Source organism: Trichosurus vulpecula, chromosome 2 (assembly GCF_011100635.1).
Source record: "Trichosurus vulpecula isolate mTriVul1 chromosome 2, mTriVul1.pri, whole genome shotgun sequence".
In the NCBI taxonomy this organism is placed as follows: Eukaryota; Metazoa; Chordata; class Mammalia; order Diprotodontia; family Phalangeridae; genus Trichosurus; species Trichosurus vulpecula.
Genome location: NC_050574.1, coordinates 280,832,918 through 280,854,011, shown reverse-complemented (window position 1 = coordinate 280,854,011; position 21,094 = coordinate 280,832,918). Strand labels below are relative to the sequence as shown.

The 21,094-nt window shown below is 38.7% G+C and overlaps 1 protein-coding gene across 1 annotated transcript in view; it reads left to right on the top strand.

The window, feature by feature from the left end:
• ARHGAP15 (Rho GTPase activating protein 15) overlaps positions 1-21,094 on the top strand; it is an 858,653-nt gene that overhangs the window by 37,572 nt on the left and 799,987 nt on the right. The window contains exon 2 of the mRNA XM_036742514.1: positions 1,371-1,549. Coding sequence (XP_036598409.1) covers positions 1,385-1,549 — 165 coding nt within the window. The 5' untranslated portion in view covers positions 1,371-1,384. The remainder of the gene's footprint in view (positions 1-1,370; positions 1,550-21,094) is intronic.

Genomic DNA, 21,094 nt, shown 5'->3' with positions numbered 1-21,094 from the left:
CGTGGCTTCTGTTTTTTACTTCCTCTTGTCTCTGAAGAATCTATCAGCTATAGAATGGGAATCCCTTGAAGAACTGAGGGCAAAGATATAAAGGAAGGGGCCTGATATCCATGCTGAGGCCATCATAATACCTTAGCTTTTTGCCCAATTCTTATTTAAAATTGCTTCATGAGGGGGCAGCTAGGTGGTGCAGTGAGTAGAGTACCTGCCCTGGAGTCAGGAGGACCTGAGTTCGAATGTGACCTCAGACACTTGACACACTTACTAGCTATGTGATCTTGGGCAAGTCATTTAACCCCAATTTCCCTGGCTTCCCCTCTCCAAAAAAATTGCTTCATGGTTGGGGAGGGGAGGTGAAAAAAGGGAATCCCTTTCTGTATGCTATTGTTCTGATGGCTGGTTTATTTATTAATTTTTATGCCCTTAAATCTTGTTTAGACAATGTCACTGGAAAAAATACAAACTTTCTTTCTGCAGCATTTATATTACTCTCCCCTGAACATCCAATTTATGTCTATAGCTTGGTTCATCCCACTGGGGACATATAATCGTGATTCTTCTCTTTTGCCATTTTCTGTATTGTTATTCTTGCATCATTAAATTCTTCCAAACTCATCTTTTATATCTAGGTTCATAAAAAAATAACCATTTCTCTTTTCTCCAAATTTTACATTAGGCCTATGTCCAGCAAAGTCAGTGATATTGGCAGATGCTAACTGGTCAGGGAATAACAATTTTATCTTCTCCATTGCTACATTTCTTTTTTGTGGGTGGATAAAGAAGCATGATGATAAGGCCAAGGTCATGAGTTTGATACTCATGTGAGCCAGTTAGCTTTGTGCTTTTCCATGACCAAAGACTTTTGCCAAACTCTGATGACCATCTTATGATTGTATGCTTATTTAGGGCATATGATGGGCTGAGCAAAAGAGTGTGAATCTTTCAGTGTTTTTCTATAAAACAGAACAATAACAACACGCATCACCAACAATACAGACGCCAACACCGCCACCAACAATGTATGCTTGGAAGGTGATGTAGTTGACAGCTTAGTCTCCACATAGCAGTCTTTCCTCTATGTATTTCCTTGTTGATGTTGTGGTTTGGGGCTCACACTGTCCTGTGTGCTTGTTTCATTTGAGTAATAATATCTGTCTTCTTTTGAAGTCCTTTAAGCTTGTATAAATTTTTCACATGTTAGAGGCTCCTTAAATGATAAAAAACAACTACAGAGTAATTACTCTGGTCTTTAGTACTCATAAACTGTCTTTTACATTTGTTTAATCTTTTTACCCTAATGATTAACAGGAAGTGTCATGTTCTGCTAAGAGAATGTATATACTTAATATAATATTTTTGTAATTTTTCAGGATAGCACTCTAACATGCAGAGTTCTACCAATTCTGATACCTGTGCAGAAAAACCGAATTCTTCCCACCAAAGCACAGGAGCTGTACAAATGAGGATCAAAAATGCCAACAGCCACCATGACAGACTGAGCCAAAGTAAATCCATGATCCTTACCGATATTGGGAAGGTCACTGAACCTGTAAGTAAAATACCCTGAATTTACTACCATACAGATTTTTTCTGTTAAAAAATTTTAAAGCTAATTACTCTTGCCCTATCTGTTCTTGTAATATGTATAAGTAAAATGCTTCAGTAATGTGTTATATCTTTCCTACTTATAGTCATAATAACCTCCTTCTCCCATCCCCACCCCCACCCCAGTTGTGAGAGGAAGAGCTGGGCTTAATCCAGAGTTATAAAATGGATTTGGTGGTAGACTGAAGAGCACCTTTGACTCATTTTAAGGGCCTCCACTATCATGCTTCAGTGTCATAAAAATAATGAGGCTACGCTAGCATGTGGTGTTTGTACTTCCAAATACAGTACATCACTTCCTAAAGCCAGGGGCTAAAATTAGCTAGGAACAAACTGAAAATTAAAAAATCTTCCCCCAAAGAGAGTCCCTTTCTCAAAATTGCCAAACATTATGAGGTAAAAATTATTAGACATTGGGATATGATGATGGTCTAAAGGACCAAGGGAGCATGGCTGCTTAAGGTTTGGCAAGTTAGTTGTTTTGTGGAGATCCTTTTATCAGAAAGATTTGAAATATAATAGTTAGAGATGAACTCTATTGCCAATTGTGTCCCTGCCCCTGCACTCATCCTGAGCTACTAAACGAACTGATTGCTATGAGTCTCCTCTGGTTAATTTTCTTCCATAATGGTGGTAACTTGCAGCTGAGGCCATATGATGTTACAAAATTATTGATGCAATGTTAGCCACTCTTTTGGATTCCATATCTATTTTGTTCTCACAGCAAGATCAAGTGAGAGAAATGGGTTAGCTAGGGACAGGCTCTGAATCCCAGTCACCCTTCTGAACCATGTGGGCTATTAATTGGGTGTTCTGTTAATATAGTAGGTGCCCATGAAATATTCAGATCCCTAACTGAGTTATTAAATGGAATAAACTTGCTGGGTAGCCTGTTACCAATTGTATTTATTCTGCATTTTTCATTCCAAGTTCAATTGCAAAATTAACCCACAGCTATTTCTTCTCGGGAGCTGGAGAAATATATGATTTTAATCATCCTTTCTTCAGTCGACTTAGACAAATTTGGCATTGGGAAGGCAATGATTATATTTCTGGAGTGAGAAATATCTCTTTAGATCAAGGTAACTAATGAGAGATTCATTTCCCTTTATTTACTTTCTCATTTGAAAGTATCATCATCAGCTGGAAACGCATTGTGAAACTGACTTAGCTTTTCCACCAACTACAATGTTCCTCAACCCTGAACTCCAGACAGTGTTTACAGTAAATTATTGGAAATGCTATAATGTATTATCAGTAAGAACTGTACCTTTGAAAAAGTTTAAAAGTTAAGTATATTTAATGATGCCTAACATATTTTATTGGCTGTGTTTAACAAAAGGCACTAGGCTGCAGTTGTTTTTGACAAGCATGAAAACATCACAGCATGAGACTGCAGAAGGAATTATGTAGAGAAATTACAAGTGATCCATCTCTCAATGAATTATCCACCTCAATAGCCTGCAGAACTCAGCTACCAATTAACACCTACTTTATTACATGTTGGGATGTACTTAATAACTTTCATGTGTTTATGCACTATTACCTTGACTGATGCCTCTTGTACAATTAGGCATAATTGGCATATCAATATGCAAAAGTTAAAAGGATTAACCCTCTTAAAACTAATGAGCATTTCTGTATCCAGCTGCTAAATGAGACAAAATTAGCATTTTTCACTTTTGGGCAGGATTTTATCATGCAGTTTCTCATTGTTGATATTACCTTGTTACATAACTTTAGTTTAGGGGGTTGTATGCCGGACTGTTAGAGAGTAAGAGTTTAGTGAAGTTAAATGAGATGTAATTATCCTAGCTTCCATTTCCAAATTCTTAGTGTGGACCATGTATATTTCTGGGTAAGGAATGAAAAAAGTTACTTTGGATTATGTCTACTCAGTGCATAATCACATAAAAGGGGTATTTTCGCTAGGATATGTCATTTCACCAAGAAAACTTGGCTCAGATGTGCGATATTGAAAGCTTGCCATGGCACTAATTTCCTTTCTGTCTCAGTTCTTTTCATCTCTTTTTGCCATGCACAATTTTCTGACTAGATATTGACAGAACGAAAAGTATTTTGGCATATTTATTCAAACAAGCCTGTTAAAGTTATCTGCTCAAGCCAAACTAAGAGCTCCATTGGGGCAGGGGGTAGTGGTGGTGGTGGTGGTGATGATGATGATGATGATGCTGGTGGTGGTGGTGGTGGTAGAAGATAAAGGCAAGGAGATCATTGGATCACAGAGTTAGAGTTGAAAAGAACTTTAGAGGTCATTAAATCCAATAATATTTATTTACAGATAAGGAAACTGAGCTCCAAAAAGGTTAATTTACTTAACCAATGAGCACAAGTAGCAAGTGGCAAATTGCATAGTGAATATGTATAGGTAACTCAATTAAAACATGATTTCTATGCAAAGTGTACCGAAAACCTTATTTGAACCAGGCAGTGATAGATTTGATCTCATCCAGACCAAACTTTGAAATACTTTGATAACATCTTGGGTAGAGTAGTCATTATGTGAGGCTTTGTGAGGCATCTAAGGAGAGTAATGAATAGAGTACAGGGACTTGGAGTCAGGAAGAACTCCTTTTTGACACTTACTAGCTATGTGATTCTAGACAAGTCACTTACCTTCTCTGAACCACAATTTCCCCATCTGTAAAACAAGGATAATAATAACACCTACCTTACAAGATTGTTATGAGGATCAAATGAGCTGCAATATGTGAAACACTTTGCAAAATTTAAAGTGCTATATAAATGTATTTTCATTATCTGTTTGGTGATAGGAATGATGATAATCACTTCAAAAAAGTGAAATGTAGTTAAATATTCAAATAAACTATGATCTCATTAGTATGGGTGTGTCCTACAATTTTAGGAATTGAAACCTAACATGTTCTGCCCAGTATGTGAAACTTGTATATTTTCATATTTTTTACCTATATACATTTATATTAATCGATTAATAAGTGAAGCACTTTGTGACTTACTTTGGGATTTTGGAACACAATTTAGAGCTTAATGTGTCATTGTCATATCAGTATATATTCTGTGTCCTGATCCATAGCTTGAAGTAGGTAAATATGTTAAAGTGTATCATAGCCATATTAATTTGCACCTAAAATATGTGTGTGCGTATGTGCATCTATTAAGCTTATTCTTTCTTTCTCTCCTTAACTTCCTGGAGGCAATTTAGATTGAGAAAATCAGTTATCAATGTCCATGTTATTGTATTGCTAATCTTTTAGAAATATATTAAATATGTCTCCTGTTTTCTTTAGATACCAAGTAATCATTTTTCACTTGATCAATAGAGTAAAGCCTTTGCAAAATTAAAATAGCAATCTGAGCGTTGCTACCTGGGAAATGGTGTGGAGCATGAGAGTATATCAATGAAAGCGATCTGCTAACCTGTATCGACAGGGAAGAGCTCACTGGTCTAAGTAATCAGTAATCACTTCCACAACACCCAGAATTTATCTGTCTCAAGGTGGACTGATTCTTCTATTCCATAGTGTGACAAGATAGGCAAAATATTCATCTTGTGTAAATGTAGAGGCAAGTGAATTGTGCCCTTTTAAAGGCTAAAAAAGCTAATATGCAGTACAGCAGCTAGCTCATTTGAAAGGCTTAATGCAGTTTCTCATGCTTTCTAGTTGGTCTTATTTATAATGGAATGTGCTAGCATAGTAGACAGTTTAGAATAGATATTAATGAAGAGTTTAAATAGAGGAAATCATAAAACTGCAAACACTGGCTTTAGCAAGCAAGAGCAGTTTCTACATCTAATGCTGGTATCTTCTCCACAAAGCTGTATGAATATTCACTGTTTTCATCTCTTAAACCAGACTGAAGTTCATTGCTTCATTCATAACTAATGCAAATAATTCCATGTCTTTTTTATTGGTATTCTGATTGAGACTTAGGGGTCTCATCATTCAAAAATATTAACATATCAGAGCCCTCTTTTCTGCTACCAAACAGCCTGCGTTGTTTTTATTTCTTCTTCTTCTTCTTTTTTAAAAATACGTTATTGGGAAGACAGGAAACACTTTTCTTTTGTTCCTTATTCGTGTGATCATAGAATACTTGCCAAAGTTGTGGCTAGCCAAAAAGGCAGACATAAAATTGCTAAAAATATAAGCCTTCTGTTTAGCAGAGTTTGGGAGAAATATTATGAGATTGCCGAGCTTGTCCGTGTTTACTTCAAATCAAGCTTATAGTCAAGTATGAGGCTTTGTTTGTATAAATTGTCCTGAAGTGGATCCTGATATTTAATTAAAATGACACTAAATCACATTGAATTGATAAGACTTGGCATCTCCAACAAAGGTAATTGCCCGTATTGGTTTTGTACAAAAATAGAGCTGCTTGGAAAATGTGCAGCCAACACAGACTGTCAACTCCATTTATAGATCGATATGTGAAAACCATTGATCAGGCAGGCATGTGTAACAGTAACACTTTGCATTTATTTGTTTTTTTTTATACCACATTAAGGCTTACAGGATTATAGGCTTCCTAAATATTTTGACTTCCTCATAAATATATTATCTGTTGCATGTTAATTAAATGAGAGTCTGCAGCCATTTCTAAAATTGTTTTTAGTTTGATGATTTCCTTTTATTGCTGTGGATCGTCTGATCTGAAAATGGATTAGTTTCCTTCTGCATAAAGATTATTAAAGCTTATTTTAATGTGCCCTATTTAGTGTAAGATGTTGATGTGTTCCTGCTTTGAAAAATATAGATACTGACAATTATTTCCTCTTAGCAAGTGGCTGATCATCTTTATTAACTGGGCATTCTCAGCATCCAGCATAAAATTATTTCCTGGCACCAGAGCACAATATTATTTTGTCGGGCGATTCAGAAAGCCCATCTCGTTTTCTTCTGATAGACTTGTCTCTGTCTTTCCTTGATACATATGCATATGTCTGTCATATCTGACTTTTCAGTACAGAGATCTAATCAAACACCCCATACAAAAGAAGTACATTAGGTGAGGTAAAGTAGAGTCCTAAACAAAGATGATTTGTGTCCTGTTTCTCTCATTTGAGGCTGTTTCCTATGGGCTCACTATATATGTTGTAGTCCACAGTTAACTCTTTCTTATCTCATCATTGTAAGGACAGTGTTTTGTTCCTAATCTCTATTGGACTGTGGAGGATGGCACACATAAGCCATTTTGGTTTTCAAGGAGAAACGAGAGCCTGGTGGAGGGAGGTTCGAGCAAGATCTAAGCTACAGATAGGACTTCGCAATAATGTTCCTTCTAATGGCATTTTCTTTGGCATGGAGAGGTCAATTTTGTTGTGAATATCTCTTAATCCTGCCTATCTACATTTGCGAGTGTAGCTTTCAAGATAATACTCCTGCTCCTGCCTTCCTACACAATATTACAAGTATAATAAAGGAGTCAGAATGTCAGAAATAGCAAAAGTCCAGGCGATGTCAGGCTCAGGCATTACCAAAGCTAACTGGTCCAGTGTATTCTGCACAGACAAAAAGCTTTAATAACTGGACTTTTGACCTTTCCACAATTTGCTGCAGGATTGGGGGAAAAAAGATTAAAAAACCTTCAGTGCTTTTTATTTCCCTTTGCTCTTGCAATCCCACATCATCTCACGCTGTGAAAATCTTTACTCTGTTTACTAAGCACAAATTAGGCTTGCCAAAGGTTGAAAAAGTTTATTAGTTCAGTTTAGAGGCCGGCACTTCAAAGAGCTAGCTCTGGTCTTCCAAAGGAGTGTCAGTCTGCGCAGGGCCTGGGACTGTTGAAACTTGGACATAGCTAAATTTGTTTGTGATGTCCTACTGATTGAACATGGCTATGAATGTACATGAGATACATTTTTTAAAGTTAGTCCTCTGATTACTAATTTGAATCCCAAACTCTAACCTTGTTAGCATCTGGACTTATTTCCATAATAACAACCCCTTCAGAACCTACAAAGTAATGAATAATTGACAACAAATGAAATGTTTTGATAGTTGTCGGCACAAAGCATGTTTAATGTTTTGTGTTGCTTCCTAGCTAATTATGTAGATGACACATTTGTCAGACCTTGACTGCCATTAGAAACGTGTTTCCAGAGGGGAGAAAAACAGGCTATTCATAGAGTAATTAACTAGAATGCTCAATGACCTGTGAGAGATTCAAATAGCTGCCAGTTCAGACATTGTTTTGTTACAGAAGCAGAGGGGTAATTAAAATTCCAAATTACAGTGCTATGATGAAGCATTTGTTTGTTGACAGTATACTCTTACTCTAGTTTGTTAATTCTTTTTAAAATTGCTTCTAATCCATTTTATAGCTTTAGGAGTTCCGTCTTTGAATTTACTGACAACTAATATTATGGTAAATTGTTCTTCAATGGAGTACTGCATGCTTGGCAGTTCCATGGGAGCACAAGGTGGGTGGGATGGAATAGCTATTCTTTCCCTAAACTGGCATACCTTATGCTCTCATTGCAACACACGGACCACTAACAGGGAACATCTTGTTAAATATTATGTTCCTAATTGTGCATTAGGAAAGATGAGAAGGTAGGGAGTAAAGGATTTTTTTTTTTTAAGGAAGAGGGTATTCTAGAGAATAATATCCAAGAGAAAAATATCCACAGCTCTTACAAATGATCTTGAGGGGTATGTTGGGAGAGTGGGATTGACTGGACTGCAAGAAGATGCAACAGTCTGCAGGAAAAGCCTGACCAGAACACACAAAACATGGCACACTTCACATCAGTAGCTTCCAGCTAATGCCAGTGCCAATATGAGGAACCATGGTTATCATAAACTAAAATGTCTTTTCGGTGAGCTGGTAAGGGTAAAGAGTGGTAGAGATTGTTTCCAAATTCAGAGAGTTCTCAGGTTGTGCAAGCTATAAATGATATTCAAGCTCATTTTTAAAAATTGCTATTTGCTAAAAATGGGAATAGAGTTTTATTAAATAGATCTGACAGAAGTAACATGGTGTTTGATGCCGGGGAGCTGACAGCGGCATCGAGTGAGCTCTGATTATCCTGAAGACACTGTCAGCTAGGATTGATTTCCACTTTCTCCGTTTATGTAACGGTTCCTGTAATACAGCTGACCCCGCATCACGTTACCTTGTCATTTCTCTGCATGGATCAAGACGAGATGAGCTGAAAATAGCTAGACACTGACCTTGAACTTGCCAGAAAAGTGAAAAGTGACAGTGGTGTTTTTTTTTTTTTTTTTTTTTTAGTTCATGTACAAAGATGAAGGCGAACTCTGATTCTGTTGAGTTCACTATCATAGCACAAGGGGGCAGAGCAGTACTAGAGATTCCAGGTAAAACAGATTCCACCGGCGCATGTGATAGTTCTGAGATCTGAGAATCAGAGCCAGAGGTCTCATTTTTAAATCTTAGTATAGACATAAAGGAGAATTACTGATGAATCAAAATCTTAGGTCCCCTAATGTTCATAATCAGTAATTTGAAAGTATATATGCTAATTAAAATGGTTACCTAATACCCCATATGGCATCAACCACACATCTCCCATCCTTCCAATTATGCTCAGTCCTCCCCCACCTCATTCCCTGATTCTAATACCTTTCAATCTTAAAATAATTTGAAAATCTAATAAAAAAACACTTGGAAACATACTGTAGATGAGGTTTGATAGCTAGTATTCCAAATGAAACTTTCCTTTAAAACATGCTTTTGTGTGGAGAAGCACGCAAACATTTTTTAATGAAAAATATTTTTAAAAATGTATTAAATACAAAAAGTTAAAGAATGGTCTTGTGAAGATTCAAATATTTATCAAGTGTTAGAGGAGAGGACCACAGAGAACATTTAGTTTGAACGAGACCGTTCCCCACCTTAATTTACAGATGAGAAAATTGAAGCTCAAAGACATATTTTCTTTCTCTCATTGCTCCCCCCTGTCCGTCTTTTTAAGCATCTGTAAATAGCAAACATAGATTGGGGAATTCTGATTCACAGTTTTTCCTATATCTATGTAAAATAAGCTTCCCCCTAACAATAACCCTTCAGCTGCTTTTTGTTTGTTTGTTTGTTTTGGGAGATCATCAATGTCAAATACCATTTATTAAAAACATATACATCATGATGTGTTTGCAAAACATTTGACTAAATACCTGTCTCTAAAAATTCATGTGATCATGGCCTTAGAGATGGAAGGGACTTTACTGTCATTTAGGTCACTTTACATAAAAGTGAACTGAGGCCCGAGAAGATAAATGTCTTGTTCAGGTTCGCACAGCTAGTAAGTGGCAGAGGTGAGATTCACACCTGGGTCCTTACATAGAATATCATTTCTGTCTTATAATTAGCACTCTTTCTATATACACAGTTTCAATGTGAACCAGAGGATGGAATGTTAGGGAAAAAGTTCAAGGGAACGTACTTGAATATTGATTGGAATCTTTGTCATCCATTTATCTGTCTATCCTCCAAAACGTCTAGAAAATTGTTCACATCCATACTTCACCCCTGTAGATATAGCCTGAGATATGTTGAAACTCCTAAGACATGCAGAACAAGTTGGGGTATTTTGATGATATTCTGGTGGATCACTAGATTTTCAGGGGTGGAAAAAAAGAGAGAGAGTCTATTTACAGCTATTGTCTTCATGTGATAAAAATTCTATTAGCATTAGCCAGACTAGAAAAAGCAAAGAAACTTTCTTCTTCCCCCTAACTTAAGGTTGCCAACTGAATCCTAAGTCTTTCTGTTAGATTAGGATGGCCAGATTTTGGTCTAAAAGCATATACTGCTGGAGTTACAGTTCCCGATGACATAGACTGCATCAGTATAAATTTAGGCTACTAAATGCAAAAGTTAAACATGAAATCCATTCTGATTGCTTTATAAGAACAGTTTGTACTCCACTCACACTCACTCCTTTTGTACTCTACTCAGATTTAGAGGTTTGGGGGTGGGTAGAACCCATCTCTCTTGGGGGATGGTGAAGGGTTGAAATGACTTTCTAAATGGGCTATTAGCCCCTATTCCTGAGGTACAGGCTGGCTCAAAGGTGTTAGCTGCTGAAACCCTTCCCCAGAGTTTTTCTTCCCTTCAGTGTTTGCATACTTTTAATAAGGGACTCTAGTCCCTGATGTTTTGAGATTCGGTTTATCGTTACCATCTGTTTAATTACCCTCTCAGGTTTGTGTTGGAAGCATGAAAGTATTTTATCCAGCCTCTGAATCCCTGTGTTCCTAAAGAGATGTGGGTAAAGTACACGTCAGTTTTCAAAGAGCACATTAAAAACTGATAAACAGAACCATCTCCAAACAATAAAATGTAAGGAAATGGCATTATTTTTGACATTAATGTGTATTGCTCGTAATTAGCAAATGTACAGTGATATGCCACTGTCCCAGAAATAACACCATCTTTTTACATATAATCTTGTATACTTCCTTCCCCTTTTGAGATGATTGATTTTATGACTCTTATTCACTTACAGTGCATAGATACTATTTTTATTAGAGAAGTGGTATGGAATTTAAGAAAGAGCAGAACATAGGAATGGAAAATGTCAAAGAGGTTTAGGGATGAACTAAAATTCTACATCAAGAAGCAATGTAACAAAGACGGGGCAAAGCACTCCTGAGCTGAAATAGCACAGGGGAAGCAAGGAGATACGTTATCCTCATTCTTGTTCTTTTTGTCTTTTCCCAAACTACCCAGGAATTTGCAGAGGAGGAAACCTATGGAATCACACCACCCTTGCATTTACCTTTTCACCTGATGTTTTATTTTTGTTTCACATACTTGTGTCTATGATCTAGCAGTTGAAAATCACAAATCGAATAAATCAATCTTGGCTATCCGTATCATTTACATAGGAGAGTGAGGGTGCAATAAAAATACGTATCAAATTGTGTTGGGGCTTGGCATGGAGTTAGGGAATGACTATAAACCTCAGATATTTTGGAGGACTAGTTCCTTAATCAAATATAGAATGTGAAATATTTGTGGATTTTTTTTAATGAAGGAAGCTTCAGCTAAATTTATTGAATAATAAGTAAAAACAATTCAATGGTACTCTGTGAAATGAGCATCTTGTCGGAGGTTTTATGATTACATTAAGACTTTTTAGAGTGCATTTGAAAACATCCTGAAATTATAATCTGATTTTTATAATCAATGTAATGAACAGAAATTTTGATGTTTTTCACTCTATTGAAGAATCACTGTTGATTTCAAAATGCTACTGCATCAAAAAAAAATGCAGTAAGTAGCATAGAGATAATCACAAACTTCCTTCAGCTACTTTTGGGCACCTGACATGCTTTGCTTCCCACAGGGGAAAAAAAACCAAAACCAAAAAAACTCAACTGTTTCTTTAAATCTCCAATGAGAAGGGACATGTGTCTCCTTGCATTGAGTTACATTATATCATATCATGGCACAAAGTGACCCAATATATTGTGACAGGAGAGAAAAGCAACTCTTTTTTATGTGTGTTGTATTTGCTGTAATTTAAACTACAAAATGCAAGGCAGAAACAAATTATTGAGGCCTACTTTTAGACCAAATACTTTGGATAACAGGGTTTTTTTTTCAGGGGTATTTAACCTGGGCTTCATAAACTTGATGTAAGATATTTTTTGATTGCTATATTTCAGTGTAATCGGTTTCCTTCGTAATCCTATGTAGATTAATTTGGTCTTTTAATAACATGATTCTGAGAACGGGTCTATAGGCTTCATCAGACTGGTAAAGAGGTCTAGGACACAAAAACATGAAGGACCCTTGCTTTAGATAGATCTGTTAGAAGCAAGCTGCAGATAGAAACAGAAGTACAGCTGGTAATTCAGGTTAATCTATATACCTCAGTCTTAAACTGGGAAAACAAATAATTAATAAGATCGGTATTGAAGTTCATGATCAAGTGTCATCTGGCTGGTATCCATCATTTACAGTGGTCCTGTGTATTGATTACACAGTGACTATGGCTTACCTTTTTATGGAGACTTCCTCTTTTACCATGAATTATTGACACTGTTAATGCTAATAACACATCAATAAATATTCAGGAAAGAATGATCATTCCTGGATGTGCTCCCCTTAGCCTCTATGTTCCTGACATCACTGTCCTAAAATGGAAACCCTGGCATTCTCTTCTAAGCAAAAACACCACATGACAAAGACTCAACTTTCATTCTCAAGAGAACAGGTATTGTGGACCCTATTTTTATACATCTGTGCCCTTCTGCTCTTTCTCATTGTGGGTACCAGACTGGAGAAAAAGGCCTATGAATGAGCACTTCCTGTGCTCTGTTTTTACATGTGGAGATACATTTCGTGTATATGTGTTCTCTGTGTCATACTATTTATTCATACTTTTATTCATGTAAGGATGTATAAGTATTGCCAGGAACTTTTGATCCTGATGACAGTCCTTTTCCTCTAAAGGTACCCCCCCCAAATAAAGGTAAAAATAGCATATTTATATAACATTTTGTAAGATGCTTTCCCGTTAGACTGTGAGTTCTTGGAGAGCCAGAGCTGTCCTTTGCTTTTCTTTATATTCTCAGCATTTACCCCAGGGCCTGACAAAGGGTAGGTGCTAGTTGATTGCCTGGCTGATAACACTGCAAAGGTGATAGCAAAAGTTTGATTATTTCTATACTAACAAATCCCATTGCTGACCCAGGGGAGTTAGTGTCCTTGATCCTTGCTCTACTTTCTATCACTAAGTGGCCTCATTGACCCTGGGCTCATGCTCTCAGATCTGGGTTCTTTTTCAATGTATTCTTTTGGCCCTGGGGAAAATCATAGGCAGGCTTAGGTTTGGCTCATGCTTAGGTTTCCCCAAAGGGGAATATAATCCACAATAATGAGAGGTCTTACTTAAAAACTGTTCTTCCACCTCCCTCCCTCAACTGATTGTCCTAACTGATGGGCCCTGGTTTCCCTAAAGTGGATTCTTTCCCTCCACTCCTCTCCCACTTTTCACAACCAATATGTGGGAGTCCTAGGACAAAGCTGCCCCTGGAATTAATTGGCTCCAGCGCCTGTGACATCTACCAATATAAAAAGTCCCAGCCGAGTGGAATCTCAGGCTCATGGACTTGGTGAATTTCATTTAAATGCCATTATAACCTTTTTGTATATCCTTACTGTGTTAGGGCCAAGTAAGCCTCTTTGTGTTAAATGTTCAATGACCAGTGAATGCCTCATTTTATCCTTTTATAGAATCTGAACTAAGAGAGTGATAGTGTGGAGCCACACAACAGTCACTGTGCTCAGTGAAAGGAGCACAAAGCAGAAGTGGTCAAAGGCTTAAGGCCCAGGCTCAAGCTTGCCTAGGAGGAGAAAGGCCCTTCCCTCCCTGCAGCCTCATGCATAGAAGGTCTGTAAAAGAATGCACCCATCACATCTAACAGAGAGAGAGAGAGACAGAGAAAGAGACAGAGAGAAACAGAGAGAGAGAAACAGAAAGAGATAGAGAGAGAGAAAGAGACAGAGAGGGAGGGAGGGAGGGAGTTGGTGGTAGGGATAATTATCTCTTCCTTTAAAGTTTTCTGAGTGAGTGGTTTTTAGCTCTGTGGCCAATCCTTTGGATACTTCTCCCTCCCCCTGCTATCATCACAAAACCCACTGTATCATCCCAAAGTGCCAAGTCCTTAATGGCTAAGCCCAACAGAATGGGCCTGAAGAGGTTAAAGCAAAATGATGATGGTAGGGAACTATAGGTTTCTAGGGGTGCTCGTGACCCCAAAATACCTACACACTGGGTCCTGCTGAAAGAATTCAACTCAAGCCTTCTCAGCCATGGGAAAAGACAAAGTTTATTAGGGATTCACCATAATGGGTTGTCTTAAGAAATCCCATCCTTTGTGATGCCTGTTTTCACAAGCAGGCCAGATTCACTCTAAACTGAGCTAGAGTGAATCTGAGCACCTTCATGGAGGCAAGATGGAGATTATATACACGAAGATTGTAGGAGGGATTGAGGGGTGGTCTGGGGTGACTAGAGAAGGGCTTTAGGAAGGGTCCTGATGAGGAGTCTAAGGAGGACAAGATGAGGTCAGAGTCCAGGAACCAAGAGAATGGGATTAAGGGTGGGAAGTAGCTGAAGGCATGGATATCAATAGTATCAAGGGTGGGAAGTATCAGGACAATAAAGGGTGAGGCTAGGTAGAGATTTGGGCCTAATCAGAATGTAAGACTTATGGCCTTAGGGGAAGGCCAGATCTAGTTGGAAGATTCGAAGAGAATTCTAGGAGGCTCCCAAAGACTGTATTCCAGATTCAAGGACTGTGCCCTCATCAGGCCTAGGGTCCTGCAAACTGGAGGAGGAGGAAAGATTGAGTTGATTAAACCCATTACATTCCCACTTTACCAAAGAGGAGACTAAGGCTCAGAGATGAAATGACTTGACTAGAAACACATTTTGTTTGTGTCAGTGGAGGGACTTGAATGTGGGTCTCATCTCAAGCACAAATGCCATTTCTTCTATGCCACAGTGCTTCCAATTGGAAATCCTATGGGATTCCCAATAATTTCCCACAATATTTGTCATTTATAGTATCACACATTCTTCAAACTCTGGAGATGTCCCTTACTCACACCAATGTCCTCTAAACACACAGTGATTTGTGAAGTAAAGAACACAAATAGGGGCAGCCTTATGTCTATTTTCAAAATGATTTCTTGAAGCATGATACATTTGCATTTCAGGAGTTAGGGTGAAAAATAAAGTAATATCCAAACACTGGAATGAGCTAGTCAATTAACTATTTAAAAACGTAAAATTTCAATACAATTTTAAAAAATCTATTTGATATATATTACTTAAATTTTGTAACAAATGTTAAATTCGACTATATGAAAATGGTTACTTTTATAGTTTTTATTTTAGACACTTGCTTTCCTGCAGCATTTTTACAGACACAAACTCCAATCTATCCATCCCTACTATCATCCTATATCTCTCCTTTCTGTCTCATCTAATCTTTGAGAATGCTATCTAAACTCCATTCTTCTACTTCCTTTCCTCTCATTCCCTTCTAAATCATATGCATTCTGGCTTCCGGCCTAATCATTCAACTGAAACTGCCTTCCATAAAGTTACTAATGATCTCTTAATTACCAAATCTAATGGCCTTTGCTCAGTCTTCATCCTTTTTGACCTCTATGGGATCTCTGACATTGTAGATCACCATCTCCTCCTGTATATTCACTCCTGTCTAGGTTTTTGTGATACTACTCTCTCTTGGTTTTCCTTTTACTTATCCCACCACTCCTTTTTCAGGTTTTTTTGTTTTGTTTTGTTTTGCTGACTCTTCATGGCATAATGAAGATTCTTATTCCCCAAGGCTTTGTCCTGGGCCTCCTTCTCTTCTCCTCTGTACTCATCACTTCCCACAGTTTCACTTATAGTCTCTATGCTAATGATTCCCAGATCTTTATGTCCAAATCTGATCTTCCTTCTTTGTGCCAGTCTCAGGTCACTAACTGTCTTTGGGATGCCTCAAATTGGATGTCCCAGAGTCAACTCAAACTCAACATGCACAAAACAGAACTTATTATCTCTCCTCCCACAAGCTTCCCTTCTTCTCATCTTTCATATTATACCTGTTGAGAACACCATCATTCTCTTAGCCATCTAGCTACACAACCAGCCTTGGCGTCATCTTTGACTCCACTCATTCCACACATCCAGTTTGTTGTCAGATTTGGTCATTTCCACCTTCATCTCTTCTGTGTGTTTGTGTGTATGTATGTATATAAGAATAAATTTATGTATATCCACACACACATATATGTATATATACATATAGGTATGTATGCATATATATGTCAACTAGATTATACAGTAGAGTGCCAGGCCTAGAGTAATGAAGACTATCTTCAAATCTGGCCTCAGACACTTACTAGCTGTGTGACCCTGAGTAAGTTGCTTAATCCTCTTTGCCTCAGTTTCCTCATCTGTAATATGATCGAGAGAAGGAAATAGCAAACCACTCTAGTATCTTTGCCAAGAAAACCCCAAATGGGGTCATGAAGAGTCAGACAGGACTGAAACGACTGAACAGCTATGTATGTATGTACAATTACATATGTGTGCATGTATATGTGTATGTATGTATGTGTATATATATTTTTATTTTATGTGTGTCTATGTGTGTGTATCCCTCTTACTGACATAATTACCTCCCAGATTTCTAATTGGTTTCTTTGCTTCTAGTCTCTCTCCGTATCACTTCTTCGTACACTCACTTGCCAAAATGATTTTCCTAAAGCCAAAGGGGAAGGGAAAGAGAATAATCATTTATATAGTGCCTCCTGCATGCCAGGCATTGTGTTAAGCACAAATATTATCTTATCTGATCCTCAAAACAACTCTTAGATGTAAGTGCTATTATTATCTCCACTTTGTAGTTGAGGAAACTGGGGCAAAAAGGGTAAGTTACTTGTCCAGGGCCATAAAGCAAGTAAGTCTCTGAGTCTGGATTTGAACTCAGGTCCTCATGGCTACAGGCTCAGCACTCACTCTGCTGTGTGTCTCCTCTCTGCTCAATAATGTCCAGCGGCTATCTATTACTACCAAGGCTCAAATTTTAAGTCCCCTGTTTGGCCTTTAAAGCCCTTCGCAGCTTAGCCCCTTCTTACTTTCTGGTCTTCTTACACTTCACTTCCTATGCTCACTGTTTAATTGAGCTGTGCTCCTCCTCACACATGACACCACATTTACTGATTTCTCCCCTCTATGCTTACATCTGACTCTCCTTTGTCAGACGCTCCCCCTTCTCACCTTCATTTCCAAATTTTCCTAACTTCCTCCAAGATTCTGCTCAGTTCCCATCTTCTTCAGGCGGTCTTTTTCTTAAGATCACCAGTTGCTCGTGCCTTGCCTTCTAAGATTATTTTCCATTTACCGTTTATCTTTCATGTACATAATATTTACATGCATAATATGTTGTCTTTTAGAGGCAGCTAGATGGTATGGTTTCTGTGGTACTGAACTTGGGAGTCAGCAAGACCTGAGTTCAAATTTTTCCTCAGATACTTACTAGTTGTGTGACCCTGGGCAAGTCACTTAACTCCTCTGTGGCTGTTTTCTTATCTGTAAAATGGGGATTAAAAATACTATCTACTTCCCATAGTTGTTGTGAGAAATAAATTAAATGACATACGTATAGTACTTTGCAAACCTTAAAATGCTCTATAGATGGTGATGGTAGTGGTGGCGATCTTCCTTATTAAAATGGGAGCAGTAGTGGACAGGGACCATATTTGCTTCCCCAGCAGTTAGCACAGTGCTTTTTGTTGTTGACTGATTATATATAGATTTAATCACTAGATGACATTGCTAGCTGCATACCTGATCTTATCCTGTATATGAAACAGCGGAAGATTCGTGATCAATACACCAGAGGGAGCTTTGGGGAAAGGCCAACCTTGCTGCACTGAGAACCTGTGCCCTTCTCTCCAGCAGTTTCACCTCTCTGTAGATGGCCACATTCTTTTATAGGTCCATGGACATGGTCAGTGTGAATTTACCTAATCAGAATAGTTTGAAAACCCCATCTCATAGGAAACCCGCTGGCTAATCCCTGACGCTATTTTATCTTCCCAGTCATGGAACCATGTCAGAGTGGCACTGGCCAGATAAACAAACAGACATGCTTAACTGTATACAGCATGATTCATTCATGTATTATTCATTCATTTATATTTGTTTACTTATTTATTTGTAAGCATAGAATCACCAAGTGGAATAAAATTAGAGCTACAGTTAAATAATTATGATGCAGGCTATAGACCTGCAGCTTTTCCTAGGTATTGTTTAATTTTTTTTACTTTCTTTCTCTAGAGTCAGGGTGACATAGGAGATAGCTGGTCTTGGAGGCAGGAAGACCTAGATTTCCTGTCACATATTGATTGTGTGATCCTGGTCAAGTCACTTAACCTCAGTGTCCCAGCATCTCCCTAAGACTCTAAGTTGTACAGAGGTTGCTGACGTGCATTAGTACAGAGAGTTTCCTCAACAAGAAAGAAATCATTTGTCCAATCTGTAGCCTTTCTCACCAGTGGCTGGCACATAGTAGATACTCAAAAGTCTACTGATTGACTAAAACATAGTTTCCAAATGCCAAGCTACTCACAGCTTTGTTCGTACTAAGTCTGGGCGGGTGGGAGAAATGCACATCCCAGCTCCCAATGCTGTCCCTTTCTTCCCCCCTGTGAGAAACGTGGTTTTGGGGATCACTGGAATTCCTAGGCAGGGCCAAAGTCCTGAGGAAGAACCCTGTGATAATCCCTAGGGAAGGCTGTACAGACCACAGGGCTCCCAGAGGAAGACCAAGTGGTAGCCATCCCTTAATCTGTGGGGATCACAGGGCCTCCTAGGGGTCAGACCCTAAGGAAGACCCAAGTGATGGCCCCTTAGGACGGCGATAAGATCACAAGGCCCCCGAGACAGGGCCGGAAGTCCCAAGTGATGTCCCCTTATGAAGGCCGTGCAGACCACAGGGTTCCCCAAGGGAATCCAGAGTGGTAGCCCTCTTAACACCGCAGTGGGGATCACAGGACACCCCAAGACAAGATCCAGGAGTAAGCCCGGCAAGCTTCCACTGCCTGTTGCTTCCCTTCACTTGACCTTAGGAAAATCCATGTGATTTGCCCATTCATACCCAAAGAACTCAGGACCAGAGTGGGCAGAGGAAGGCATTTTATTTCGCTCCCCAAGAGAGCAGGTGTAGTGCTCACGGGAACACTCACACTGATACAGCTGCACTCCTGCTAGAGTCATGGTTAGTTTACAATCTTTGTTTTTTTACATAGTTTTCCTAGGTTATACAGTTTATATAAGTAGGATAATAAGGATACAGAAGCAAAAGTGAAGTTAATTAGATTTTCCTTGTCTTAGTTTAGGATTAAACTATATTCTTTTACTTCCCCTACTTTCCCTCTTTAACATATGCAAATGATGCAAATCAGTAGGCCTGGATTCTTGACCAAGACCAGACCCTAGATAAGCTTGAACAGGTTCAAGTGGGTTTGGCCTCTCTAATTCCCCAGACTGCCTTCTCAAAAAGTATGCACATGCGTACAAGCCTCTGACCTCTCACCTGACGGACCTTGATGCCTGGTCTCTGCTAAAGCTGGGGTGGGGGAGGGCAGGGAAGCACACCTTTAGTTCTGTGGAAATAAAACTCCTCCTCCCATTTCTTACACCCCCACAGTTCTGTTTTTAGGAAGCAACCTCCAATTCTCTTTGACTGCCTCCAAGTACACAGTTCATCAGCTGGGCTGAACAGACTTTGATCTCTCTGCCTGGTTTGCTCATTGCCTGTGGATCTGTGGGATATAGACAAGGGCAGGCCAGACACAAAAGAACATTCTCTGTGGCCTGATTGCTCCCTTATGTTCTGTCTTCCTCTGTGTTCTTGTGGCAGAGATGAGTGTCATTTCCTTCTAAATCTCTTCTGATCTGCCCTTGCTTTCTCCTTCTCTGCCCCCATAGTTATCTCCAGAAGGGGCGGAGAGAGGTAGAGTAGTACATGGGTGCACAATTTTCTATTGAAACTCCAAATCTTCTCACCAAAGAGGCCAAGGATCCTTTCGTATGAGAGATGGCTTCCTAAGAATTTCAAGTCCTGGAGTTCCTTAGTTCCTGTGTTAGATGCTACTCTGCTTGTGTCATGAATGGTACCTGTTTAACAGGTACAGTCTCGCTGGGTTAGTATCCATTGGACCCTGATTCAAGAACGAGCTCTATAAAATAACTAGCTGTGAATTTTAGCGAGTTAGTGTGCCTTTTAGAACTTTTCCATCCCTGTGAAATGGAGTTCATAAGACCCGTTCAGTCTTCCCCACAGGTTTGTGGTCAGACTTAGGTGAAATAATTTACATAACATATATGCCAGATGTTATGCTCTCTTTCCTTCTTGTGGTTGAGGCAGGACAATAAAGTGAAATTGACGAGCATGTACTAGTTTTAAAGTTACTTGATAACAACCCACGTCATTTTTTCTTATGTTCAAACCTTATAAGATGTGAAGAAATGTTAATTTCCAGGACAGAAAATCTTTGTGTCATCAAACTCTGAAATTAATACTGACGTCTACCTATCCTATCCTGTGGCCTCTTTGAAATAGGCACTGTTAAGCCTAAATTGTCCCAGTCTGGACTAGTGACAATCAGTTAAAAACACAAAAGAATTGGCTCTGTCTTAAGGCAAAGTGCCTCTGGCCTCCTCTAATTTGTTTCATCAAGTACTCTGGAGTGTATACTGAAAAATCTCAGGTCCTGGTCTTTTTGTACTTATATTCTTCCTTGGTAGTTGGAGAGAAATCTCAATGTGAATAAAGACAAAAGAAAACTTTGAGGCAGGGTAAACTCCAGAGGCCGGCTTCTGGTCTCCCTTACACCACTTACTAGCTATGTGACCTTGGACAAGTCATTTAAACTGTTGTGGTTTCAGTTTCCTCATCTGTATGATGAGGAGGTTGGCTTGATA